General features: G+C 38.8%; 1 protein-coding gene across 1 annotated transcript; it reads right to left on the bottom strand.

Moving 5' to 3' along the window:
• Positions 1-63: 63 nt before the first annotated feature.
• Positions 64-11,029, bottom strand: coq10b (coenzyme Q10B). The gene is made up of 5 exons (XM_088315629.1): positions 10,857-11,029; positions 4,692-4,847; positions 2,999-3,191; positions 2,029-2,130; positions 64-1,718 (listed from the first exon to the last, which is right to left on the bottom strand). The coding sequence occupies exons 1-5, from the start codon at positions 10,952-10,954 to the stop codon at positions 1,551-1,553; spliced, it is 717 nt and encodes a 238-aa protein (XP_088171755.1). The 5' UTR covers positions 10,955-11,029; the 3' UTR covers positions 64-1,550.
• Between the last annotated feature and the right edge of the window lie 871 nt (positions 11,030-11,900).

The raw sequence follows: 11,900 nt of genomic DNA, 5'->3' as shown, positions 1-11,900 counted from the left end.
GTTTATTCTTACCGCTCACATGATGGCGGCTATTTTGGTCTTGCCGCCAATGATTGAATGGGGCGGGGGGGAAAAACACCAATGTTTTTGTTTTTTTTACAAAAAATCTTTATACATCATGCAGTTGATACATACATTTTAAAAACAAAAATCAGTCCCTTATTCAGAAAAAAATGACACGCACACACTTTTCCCTCTTTGAAAACAACCTGATGTGATATTTACACTTAAATAAATACGTGAGCAGGTTTGAATGATAAATATGCGAGCGGGCTTGTTTTACTATGTTACTTAGAAATATACAATTAAATAAAATAAAGGTTTCCCGATATTGCACATAAAATACGAGACACTGTACAATGAGTGTAAATAATAGCGTGAACAAATGAATACAGCGAGAGAATAAGAACACGTGAGCACCCATCCTGCATGTCTTGCCTATCCAAAACATGACATTTGCAGCACAGTGGGTGGGCAACCTTCAGCCCTTCAGTTGTTGCTGATCCGGCCCACCAGGCAATTCTTAAAAACAAATGAAATCAGCGTGCAAAAGTCAGCTGGTGTGCCAGATGCAGAACTCTATGTATATAGAGTGAACTTTAAGCGTAAAAAGAGCCCAAGCATCTGAAGAGGAGGTACTGAATGTTTACATTTCTGTGAGCATGAATCTCCTAGAGGTTTGGTTTAGTTGCTGCACCCATCCAAACGGATGAAAACTCATCTCAAATTTGGCAGCAATCTGAATTGTTACAAATGGCCAAATGAAAATGAGTGACATCCTGTGTTTTTTTTTCTCAATCATTGCTCCTTGAGTCGTATGGGTGTACTCTGCAGTATTCCTCCAATTGCAAGCGGTTCATCATTACATAGAGATGCCATCAAAACACTACTTTTGTCTAAATTAAGCCCCTCACTACAACAGTTCCTTGGCACCAAGATGGCAACAAAGCCGTATTATTTTTATAGCTTAGGCCTGAGTGCAAAACCAGCGATTAGAAGAATTTCAATCAATTTGCAAAAGCCAAACTGCAAATATACTGGGATTCACTGAAGCCAAGAATGATTTGATTACCAAATTTCATGTTAAATGACTTTCCCCAAAAATGGGGAGAAGTTTTGGGACGTGGACAATTTTTTACCTGAACTGGCCCCGATTAGAAAAATGGTTGCCCACCCTTGTCGCATGTTGTTGTCCTTTAAAACAAACTAAAAAATTAAATGGTGGGGATGCTATATTTCCTGGTGGCTTCCCGTTTCCAAAATATGCTTTTCTTGCCCTGACACTAATCTGTGACCTCCAGTGGGAGGTGCTTGCAGGAAGCTGGTGGTCAGGGGAGAAAAAAAAACGGGATAATGATGGAATTGACAAGCTGCTTGTTCCGGTAATAAATCTGCACTGAAATATACGGGCAACCTTTATACAAAGCCCCAAAAAATAACAACAGAAAAAAAAAAAAAGAAAAGAGAAGAAAGGCACTGGCGTTGTCAGGTAGAACATGAGTCGCTGCGTTTGTTATCTTTTGTGTTTCCACTCCTCCGCAGTCGCGATGCTACGTGTGGTGCACCTCGTGGAACATGAGCTCACGTGGGATGGGCGTCTCTGGGCCGTGGACGGTGGTGGCACGGCGCTCGAACGCCGACACCATCTGCTTCACCACCTCGTCGAAGAACACATGCGCCAGCTGTGAGTGGATTAGCGAGCGGAACTCGAAGGAGATCTGAGGAACATAGCCGATATATCTTTTAACGGCAAATGCAAACGCGATAAACACTTAATTATGTGATGAAATAAATTATTTGGCAGTTTTGTTTTGATCAAATCATTAGGGGAAAAACACTTCATTAAGTTGAGGTGTGAAAAACAAAAACAAGGAGTGTAATTTCAATTGGTTTTACATACCACTTTTTTTTTTTTTTATTATGACAACAATTAGAAATGCACACCCAAGGCACATGATACATAACCAAAATCGGATGTTTAACTGCATTGTGTAGGCACCTCAATGATGTTTACTTAAAAAAACTTACGTCAAAATCTACAGTGCAGGTTCGAGGGTAGCCAGGCAGGCCGGGACTGAAGCGCCAAATTGTCTCCAGGTGATTGAACAGTTTGCCGTCTGAGCAGGATGCCTGACGGGCGATAGAAGAGGAAAAGTTGCGTCACGGCTTTGCAAGATGGAGAACATTTCATTTTGTCAATTAGTCTCATAAACAGCGCTACCTCTAATTATGAGTTTCATTTGTTCTATGACAATCGTAATTCAATCTAATTGTATGTCAAATCAATTTCCTCAATGAAAGGAAATGAAATGCCGTTAATGTGTCCCAACAAAGCCAAAACAAAAAAAGCGTTTTTAATGAATCGAAGTAGCACTGTATTGTGAAATATAATCTTAATAACAATCAACCGTTTATACAAACAATGCAAAGGTGTGTTCTAACTTTTTGACAGTTTTTTTTCCCGAGGAAAATGTAAATTAGGGGTTTATCAGTGGTTTTTTTGAAGAATTTGAGGGGATTTACCAAAGACAAAAACAAATTCCAATGCATTTCAATGGACGACGATACGCAATTTTTGCTATTCGCAGAATGGCTCAGTCCGTCTCCCCCACAAATAGCCGAGGTCCACTGCATAGTTTTAAGTTGTAATATCACCGTTCACCACTGGATGGCAGACATGGCTTAATTGTGAATACTCCAGGTCTTAGACACCACCATATTCAGGGGGTTGACCGGAAATTGAATATTGCACTCCAGTTCAAGTTCATCATTGCGCTTTTGTGCACTAAGTCAGGCCAATTGCACCAAAAGAAACGTTTAAAAACAAACAGTTCATAAAGATTAAATGCAAACGTATTGTACTAAAGTGTTAAACACAAATGAAGTGCACTTAAACCGCTTCTTTCATGTGCCAATAGCGGGAGCCCACGTACAACACTACGAGAATCACTGCCTTTGCTTGTGCAGGTGTTCTTAGGTAAGAAACAAAGTAGCGCACCTTGACCAGGTGGGGGCGCACTGTAGTGATGAGGGAGGTGTAGTTTTCCGTCACTGGCGGGAAGCCCACAGTGAGTTTGGCCTTGCAGTATCCGTTCCGCTTAAAGATGACATCGGACTTCTTGCACCAGGGAACGAAGAGGCGGTAGTCTTCCACGCCAGCCACCACTTCATACATCTGTTGCATGGAATACCTGAACACACATTTTTTTAAACAAATATCTAGATATTGTCAGCCGTTTTAGAGCATTTTGAGTGATCTTCCGAGAATATTGTGTTCTGTGAAAATACTGCATTAGGACAGAACCGGACTTTTTATTTGACTTTTCTAGCTTTTCATTGTTTTGTAATTAGCAGTAGAACACAGGATGGTTTCACCGAAACGGAGCGGAAAACAAGCTTTTTATGAAAAGAAAAATTTGAAGCTAATATTTTGGGGGTTTGTAAAAACAACAAAAACAAAACAGAGAGGGATTTTTGAGAGTAAAATTTATATACAGATGCAGCTACAATACACTCCGTGAGGGACACAGACTCACCGCGCAGCGTTTTTACATTGCATTGCCATTCATCACTCCATAATCACAATACAACACTTTCTACCAACTACCACAACACATACTGTTTATTTTATACATACTCTGTGTGGGTGTCAAGTGCCTAAACCTGTCGGACTGCCAAAGCGTTGGCATTTCTATTCTTCATAATGGACAAAATGAGCCAAGATTCTCTCCCTAATCTTTATTGTCAACTCAAAAGCTGTGCTGATCTCAAACCTAAATTGATGTAAAAGCAGTATGGTTTACAAAATTGAATTTCTCTGGCAAGCTGGGCAAGATCCACTTCCATGCCGACATGTTGAAAAACATCCTTGACAAATAGGCCTGCATATATTAGTGGCAGTAAATGTTTGCATTCCAGGTGATATCAAATATTGAATATAAAAACCAGCACCAGAGAATTTGTAAAAAGTTAAAAGTTTGTTCATTTTTCACACTGCCTGTCAACTCATTCGCTACCATTGACGGATATAGACGTACTTTTATTTTACCTGGGCTGGCAGTGAATGAGTTAAGCGTGACTTTAAAAATCACATGCGCAGTTAATAAATGTTTTATGATGGAGACTGACTTAAACTATCAGGGAGTGTTAATTTGAGTGTTGTACCACAACGGCAGGCACAGCACTGGATTGGAATTCCTGCACTCAAGTTACGTAAGAGCCACACAGACACGCACAACATTTGAACAGCAGGATTGAAATGCAAGACGGTGACACAACCTCGCCCCCTTCAAATATAAATTTGCCATTATTATGTAACAGCGAGTGTGTGTGTGTAGTGTGCATGTGATAAAGGACACAAAGACCTCTTGTAAGCACACAAATTCGAGTAATACAATCACTTAATACATTGAATCGGCGCAAAAAAAAAAAGTAGGACCAATTGAGAGAGAGAAAAAAATTAATTAAGGTGCATGTCTATAACATTTATAATGATTACAAGACCAAACCACCGGGGCCCTCTCATTGATATTTACTTTCCTTTTCTTTCAAGGTCTGTAGAAGCAGTATAAAGGTTGAATTTACGTTGTAACAATTTAACAGTCTTACCAAAGCATCAAAAAGAAGGCTGTAGTTGAATAACGCTTCAAGAAAATCCCCACTGGACGTGAAACCAGATAAGATCTACGTACCCAATGATGCGTCTTTCAGCGTATTCCCTTCTCTTGGAGAAGGTATTGGCGATGTTGAAGAAGGCGCGGACGGGAAATACGACGCTGTGGCTAGGCATGGCGGCGCCAAGCAAGGGTGGAAGACGCGTCATCAGGATGCCGTATGATGGTAGGTACCTGCCGGACACCCAACAGACATATTTATATGTAAGCGTTACCGTCACCTTGGCCTACATCGAGCGCTGACATAACACCAGGAAAGTGGCACGGAGTCTTGACCTGCCTTTAGGGAAAGCCAAGCAGAGGAAATTTCTTCATGGGTGAGAGAAATAATCGTCACTTCTTCATTTTTAATTTTAGAGGGCACAAAAAGCATTCGTAATTTTCAGTAGCGCACAGCAACACAAACAACCCAACTTCTTTTGGATGGCATCTGTATGTTAGGGAATGCCTGACACAAATAGCAGGAAATATACTTTAAACATCAAATATAATATAGCTTCTTTACTGGGTTCTGTATTAAAGGGTCAGACTCTGAGGAGTCTATTACACAGGATCTCTGCGAAAGAATAAAAAGACCAAAACCTGGAGATCAGAGGTAAACCTCGTCTTGAGTCAAGACAAACAAACAAAATGTAGCTTATTGATTTTTCTGAAGTTCCAAATTGCACCCCGGGTGCAAAAGTTGAAGGCTGGAGACATATTGATGTGCTAACTTTGTCTGCTTGAGGAACCTCACGACGAGACTTTACACCGATCTGATCAACTGGATGGAGATGGGTCCGTACTTTGCATTTTATGCAAAATCAGTGATTGACTTTAATGTTTTAATTGACGCGATCTATCAATGACACCATTGCTCAACCACACAAATTTATTTATTAATTTATTACAGGGATGGACGAAAACCAACTTCCATCCTGCTTAGTCTGACCTTTTCTTCTCATCCTCCATCCCCAAGATGGGCGTCCGCCCGGGACAGACAGACGGACAATTCCGTCCATGGGATGAAATGCTCATCTCCGATAAAACCAATACAGTTTGCGTAGCTAGGGCCAAATTTGCACAATGTGCTACAATGACACATGCACGCCAGGTAGAAACATAGACAAACAATGTAGGACAAAATAATCACCGCGGTCTGCGGGCACAGAGACTTGTAAAACACAGCCAGCTTCCAATAAGAGCCAAAAGGGAGCAGGCGTAGCTGATAGGCAAGTGTATGGTCTTGTTTACAGCTGTTGAACAAAGATAGCAATAGTCTCAGCAAAAACCCTGGCCAGTTGGATGACCACATTTTTTTCCATGAATGTCAGAGAAGATGATGTTGTAATCACGTAAACATTAAATGTTATATTTATTGTTTATCAGCGTTTTCTTACAGATTTTTGTGGGTTAAAATATTTTTTTTTTCAAATCCATTTTCTGATCAAAACGATGATTGAGTATTGTTTTTTTTTTTTTTCCAAACTCGAAAAATGCTGATCACTTAATGCCTAATAACTACACTCAATGTCCAATAGTATGACGTAAGATATTATGGCAATTACAATCAGTGGCAGAGCAAACTGTTCAGTCTTCCTTGTGGAGCTCCTTCGTAGTTCTGTGTATAACACAATTGTTTCAAAAATGTTGCTGTCCATACGTGGAACTTGGGAAAAAAAGAAAAAAAATGTTTACCGAGATCATTCTTGTGTAAACGTAACTATATTTGACTTGACTCAAAGTCTGCTGTGGACCGTTAGGGCAGTAAACCAGTTAAATGGGGAACTATTGCATGTTTTGTCTATTTCCTCATAAACTTGTCAATATAAGTGAACAGAATTCCACATCAACACCAAAATAGAAACATCTATTGATGGATTTATCAGGGCTATTCCAATCTTGTTGCTTTGAATTGAGAGTATGTGGAAGCTGCCATGCTGCTGATGCATGGCAGAATTCCAGGTAACGTCGACGCTACTGGAGCGTTAAAGACGTCAATGCAAATATTATTTCTGTCTAGATTTGTGTTGCAAAACATCTTCCTTACTGACTACAGTAATTTGAGCACATTTCTTTTTTTTTTTTTTAAAGCCGTTTCCACCAATCAGTTTGGGCTAGTATCCAAAATAAAGGACCTCAAATTGCCCAATTTTTGCGATATCCTTGAGATGCTTACAGTGGTACGTTTGTAATGGCTGTCATTACACTGAGAAGCTTACTATTGGTGTCATTGCGCAAAAAGAAATATATATATATAAAATTGACTCCCTGCAAGTCAGATTGGGACGCTCACCCATTCCGGCCCGATCCTGACCGGTTGAAATTGGATACACTCGCCGTGTGACCAACTCCAATGGTCAATGCAAGTGCAACCTCAGAATAGAAGAAGGCCACCAATGCAGGACAAAAAAAAAACAGACCTGCGCAGTAGTGAAATTAACACATAATACCACAAATGCACCGTAGTGTTCACAGCAGTGTGTGAGCCACTGGTGTGTGAACTTGTTGGGGACTCTTTACATTTGCTGACATTTGGTGTAGTACAGCCAAACAATTTCTCGCCTTCCATTATGCGTCATTAGAGAATGCTTTGTATTCCATCTTGGCCTTGCTTCACACACCACTGGCAGCTGGTGACATGACTACTCTTCCTTTAAGTCTGAACTCATTTGAATTCAATGACAAATTAAAATTGGCATCCAAACCCGCATGACGAGTTTCAACAAATCGCAATTTGTTTGTGATTTAAAATCATTTTTCCCACTAGTAACTCTACAAATGATCTATTAGCTGTAACAGCAACGTCATAACTACCATTTTAATATTAACAGCCCACCAGAGTGTATAAATAAGCCAACCACATCTATATTCTTACAAAAAAGTTTAAAAACTCTCTTTAGCCTTGTTAATGCAAGTGTAAAAATAAGTAACAGATTTCATGGAAAAACGATAAAACTCTCACAAAAGACAATTCAATGCGAGGAGGCAATGATTTTATAAAGTAATGATTCAGTTTGTTAAATCTATATATTTTTTTCCGATTCAAATAATTTTTGAGACACGCCTAGATAACCTAAATTGCAAAACAAAGTCAGCATTTAGCTAGCGGGTAAAAGTTAACCGTACTTTATTTGTGGACTCCATTATCTCTCGTGAAAAAACAAATACTGATTTTCTTTGCTACTCACTGAAGTGAAGCGTGCCGAGGTCTCTGGTGACATCTTAACTAAACTCCACTTTCAGCTCAACCGTAAGCACTTTCAGACAACCACCGCGGTATGCAATGTGCTATAGTAACCCCAAGTCAAAAACAACAAACAATAAAACAAATTAATAATGAAGACAGTAAAAAGCACAAAAACAGTAAATGGCATGATGACCTCAGAGCATTCAAATTTGGAAAGTCCAAAGAATTTTGGAAGTCATTACAAATATTTGCAATAAATTCAGTGTTTCCTACAAGTTCACGACTTAATACAGAATCATCTTCATGGCCAAGTTTGTTAAAAAATGGGTTGAACGATTTAAAAAAATAATACTTGTCATTTTATTTATACTCAATATTTCAATTGCGATTTAATATGAGGATTTTTTTTTAAGATCCTCAAATATTTTTCAACAAACACATGCAATAAATTAATCTGTATTACAATGAACAATATTACATTAATTATACAAATGTTTTGGTTTTCCATGGTAGGCATAAACTAAAATAAAGACAAATAAACAATGAATTAATATTAAAACTATTTTACCTTTTTCAATTAGTCACGTTACTACACAGCTTGCAGTCTTTTAAGGGTTCACTACGCCAACTTCACAAAGCTATCTCACAAGAGCAGCGTAAACATAAATCAGTAAATCAAATCAGATTACAAAAGTAATGCAAACAAATCTGTGTCTCTATCATGTCAATTTTTCATGCAACACCGATATGTAACTGAGCAAACGACACTTCCCAAGCACTGAATTTATATACACGCACTAAATAAATAAATCTATAATATGAACGTGAAAAAATAGATACATAAAAATAAATGTATGGATTCTACTTTATATCATGCAGTTTAGAGCATGTGTATGTATTACCTTTAGAGAGCTGTCAATATAATCTGCTGGTCATTCCAAGGAGTGTAATGGAGTTGACTTTAATTACATTTGGGGGATTGAGGGTTTATAAATAATTGCAGGGCATTTTTTACATGGGCAAAGCTAGGATAGTTAGCATTAGCATTGCAAATCAGCAGTCCTCATCTTTTTTGCGCCATGATCTTGTTTTGGGTAAAGACACTATTTGGATAGACCGGCAAAAAATAATAACAAAATAAAAGAAAATAAATAAATAAAAACACACGATTACATACACAACTCACCATTGGGCTAAATGTAGCTGTTGTAAATGGTGGTTGCGCTTGTTTTGCCAGTCCAAATTGAGGATAATTATTTTTTCCTCTCAACTCGCCCCCCATTATTTGTGCTTTTCTACTTTTCAGAGAATCTCTCCAAAACACTTGAAATGGGTGATATGGCTTTAAAATAAAATCACAAATTTTTGACCCTTCAATAAAAAGAAAATGAAAATGAAAATGGACATTAATCAAAACTTCACATATTTGGGACTATAAACACCACTTTACATATACACATGTACGTAATGAAACATGTTAAATGCTTTCTAATTTGATATCAAGAAATTAACAGAAATATTCTATTTGGGATTAAAATTCAATAACAACACGGTTACTCAACATACTATGATATGAATTACTGAGCCATACTTTACAGACTATCGCCCGCTACCTGTTCCCGTTTTGAACCTTGCGGCTTTAAATGTGACTCGTTTTATTAAAGAATTTATACTGACGAGCTTCGACCAATAGATTTAACAATAATGTTGTCACATCGGACCAAGTGATCCAATGAAACTGTCTGCGTCCACCCCAAACTGAAAATTCATATTAGTCATTTGCGTCATTCAGTGGGAGGCTTGGAAGGAGAAAACTGGCCGCATTTGAAGAGTGTGGCATAAGACTAACAGGTAAAATATTCCCCTCCTAAAATACAATTACTCTGATGTATTCTTCTACGGTAATATTTTCATCTTGTTAGTCTCTCGCTAATTTTTTTTTAACAAAATAGACCAGCATGGTTTTGTTGTGTTGTCATGTTGATCTTGTTAGTTGCCCTGCAAAGTAGACGGAAAGACAAACACATGAGCAAAATAAAACCATTCTCGTCTATGCTGTTTTTTTAAGCAAGGCCTATTTCCAAATGATGAAAACAGAAAAGTGATTTCATGTCGCGTGCGTATCTTATTTCTTAGGAAGTGCTGTAATTTGCAAATTGTAAACACACACATTGAATCCAGTCTCTCCGAAAAAATTTATACGGACCCAAATCGCCTATCAAACGCATTTTGTTGGCTTACCCCAAAAATACCTGACCAAAGTCTCCACGTACTACTCCATGGCTACAGACTGTTCAAGTCAACTAAAAACTTGTAGTCGCGTAACTAAATATTTACACAGACCAGCATAACGCCAATTACAAATAAGAGGCCATGATGACTGCCAGTAGGGTTGACTGGATGGGGATTGTGAAATATGTTGTATTTTTAGCACAAAGGTGCACTCTAAAGAGAAGGTCTGGGGACTAAATGGCCTGGTTTGTGGCCCATTGCCGATCCGCCACCCAGTGTTTGGAAACCTCTTTTGTAGATTATCCTTGCATGGGGTACCCTGTAGATGTGATTGTAAAGTTGTACTTTATGAAATTAAGAAGTAACTAAAAATGATACTTTCGTAAAAGGCTAAAATACGTAATGACATGGCAATTAGTGCACTGGTTGGTTGATACATCACTACTTACAAATCTGCCCACCCCACTATATTTTCTGAGATCATGAGAACCGATTTTCCGTGCAGGATACACAGTAAAAGTTGGCTAAAGTATGATCAGTGTTAATTCTGGACTCGGTCCACGCATTATGCAATTCCGTAACTCTCCGAATTCACAGAATAAAGCTACGATGCAAAATATTGCAAAAGGTTTGTTGCAAGAGCGAAGTTTAAGGACGATTGTACTTCACAGGTGGCAAAGTGGGTTCAACGAGGGAAATGTGGATGTTTTGATCGCGGTCAAATTCGCTTGCAGCCAGTTGAAACCGGTTATGGTGTCCGATTAACAAGACCAAACGTTTACCTGACATTACTCTTGGAACGAACATCTCGGCTGGACACGGACGGTAACGGCTTCATACAAGCAGCTATTTTTCGTAAGCTTCGAGCTCCCCTCGCCATCTTCTCCACGAAGCTGGTTTGTTCTTTGCCAGCTGACCGCTTCGCAGCGGAGAGTCTCACAGCACATGCCACGCCTTCTTCCTCCGATTCCGACTACCCATTGGTCATCTGAATCACGGTGTGAGATTGTAATTGGTTATTTGTGATGTACGTCATCGAGGAAAAAAAAAATATGCTGCACAGTCACGAGATGTTGGCTCGGATTATTCCTTGAAACCGGAGTCATTCAGTCACGTCAAGTGCATGGATTTATAACCTTTTTGCCTCTTCATTGATGTCATTGATGACATATAGTATTTCGATAGATATGTCACTAAAATACTTGTGACCGGGTGACGGCAACACTTATGTTGAACAAGTGAGATGCATGCTATTCATTTTATTGATTTATGGTCAATTTAGGTGTACATCATTTAAAGATAAAACTTCAATAAATTGTACCATTAAATGCACCACCTACCATGCATATTTTTTGGAACGTGGGAGGAAACCAGATTACCCGGAGAAACCCCACACACGCACTGGGAAAACATGCAAACTCCACTCAGGAAGGTCGGAGGCTGAATCAAACCCTGCTCCTCTGCACTGAGGCCATCGTGCTAACCCGTGGCCCACCATGTCGATCTCTCGCAGTCCATTATATGATTTCTTCTGGAGTGGTCTGTTATGGTCGATTAACTGTTTTTGTATTCAAGTGAAATGTCCTGTTGTTTTTCACATTCTGTTTGGTGTTTTTTTTTTTAATTTATGGATTGTGAATGCACGTCTAGTTTCCCCAATGTATGTTTTATGACAGGATTTGCATGGAATTTCTGAAATGATTTTGCATTTGTTGCCCGGTGTTATATTGTAATTTAAAATTGAAATAAAGTACATATTATTTTCCAATGGCACAGCGAGCCCCATCAGAATGATGAAAGAGTCACATGATGGCTCTGGATCCAGG

Source organism: Idiotropiscis lumnitzeri, chromosome 14, assembly GCF_059441095.1.
Source record: "Idiotropiscis lumnitzeri isolate Australia: NSW breed Sydney's pygmy pipehorse chromosome 14, RoL_Ilum_1.0, whole genome shotgun sequence".
NCBI lineage: Eukaryota > Metazoa > Chordata > Actinopteri > Syngnathiformes > Syngnathidae > Idiotropiscis > Idiotropiscis lumnitzeri.
This window is presented reverse-complemented; position numbering and strand designations above follow the sequence as displayed.

Bases quoted from the DNA above. Each gene is read 5' to 3' on its own strand.
- coq10b (XM_088315629.1), bottom strand. From the start codon at position 10,954: ATGGCGAGGGGAGCTCGAAGCTTACGAAAAATAGCTGCTTGTATGAAG. The intron at 2,131-2,998 runs GTGCGCTACTTT...ATCGCCCGTCAG, and splicing joins TGCGCCCCCACCTGGTCAAG to GCATCCTGCTCAGACGGCAA. The intron at 1,719-2,028 runs GTAAGTTTTTTT...TATGTTCCTCAG, and splicing joins CCTGCACTGTAGATTTTGAC to ATCTCCTTCGAGTTCCGCTC.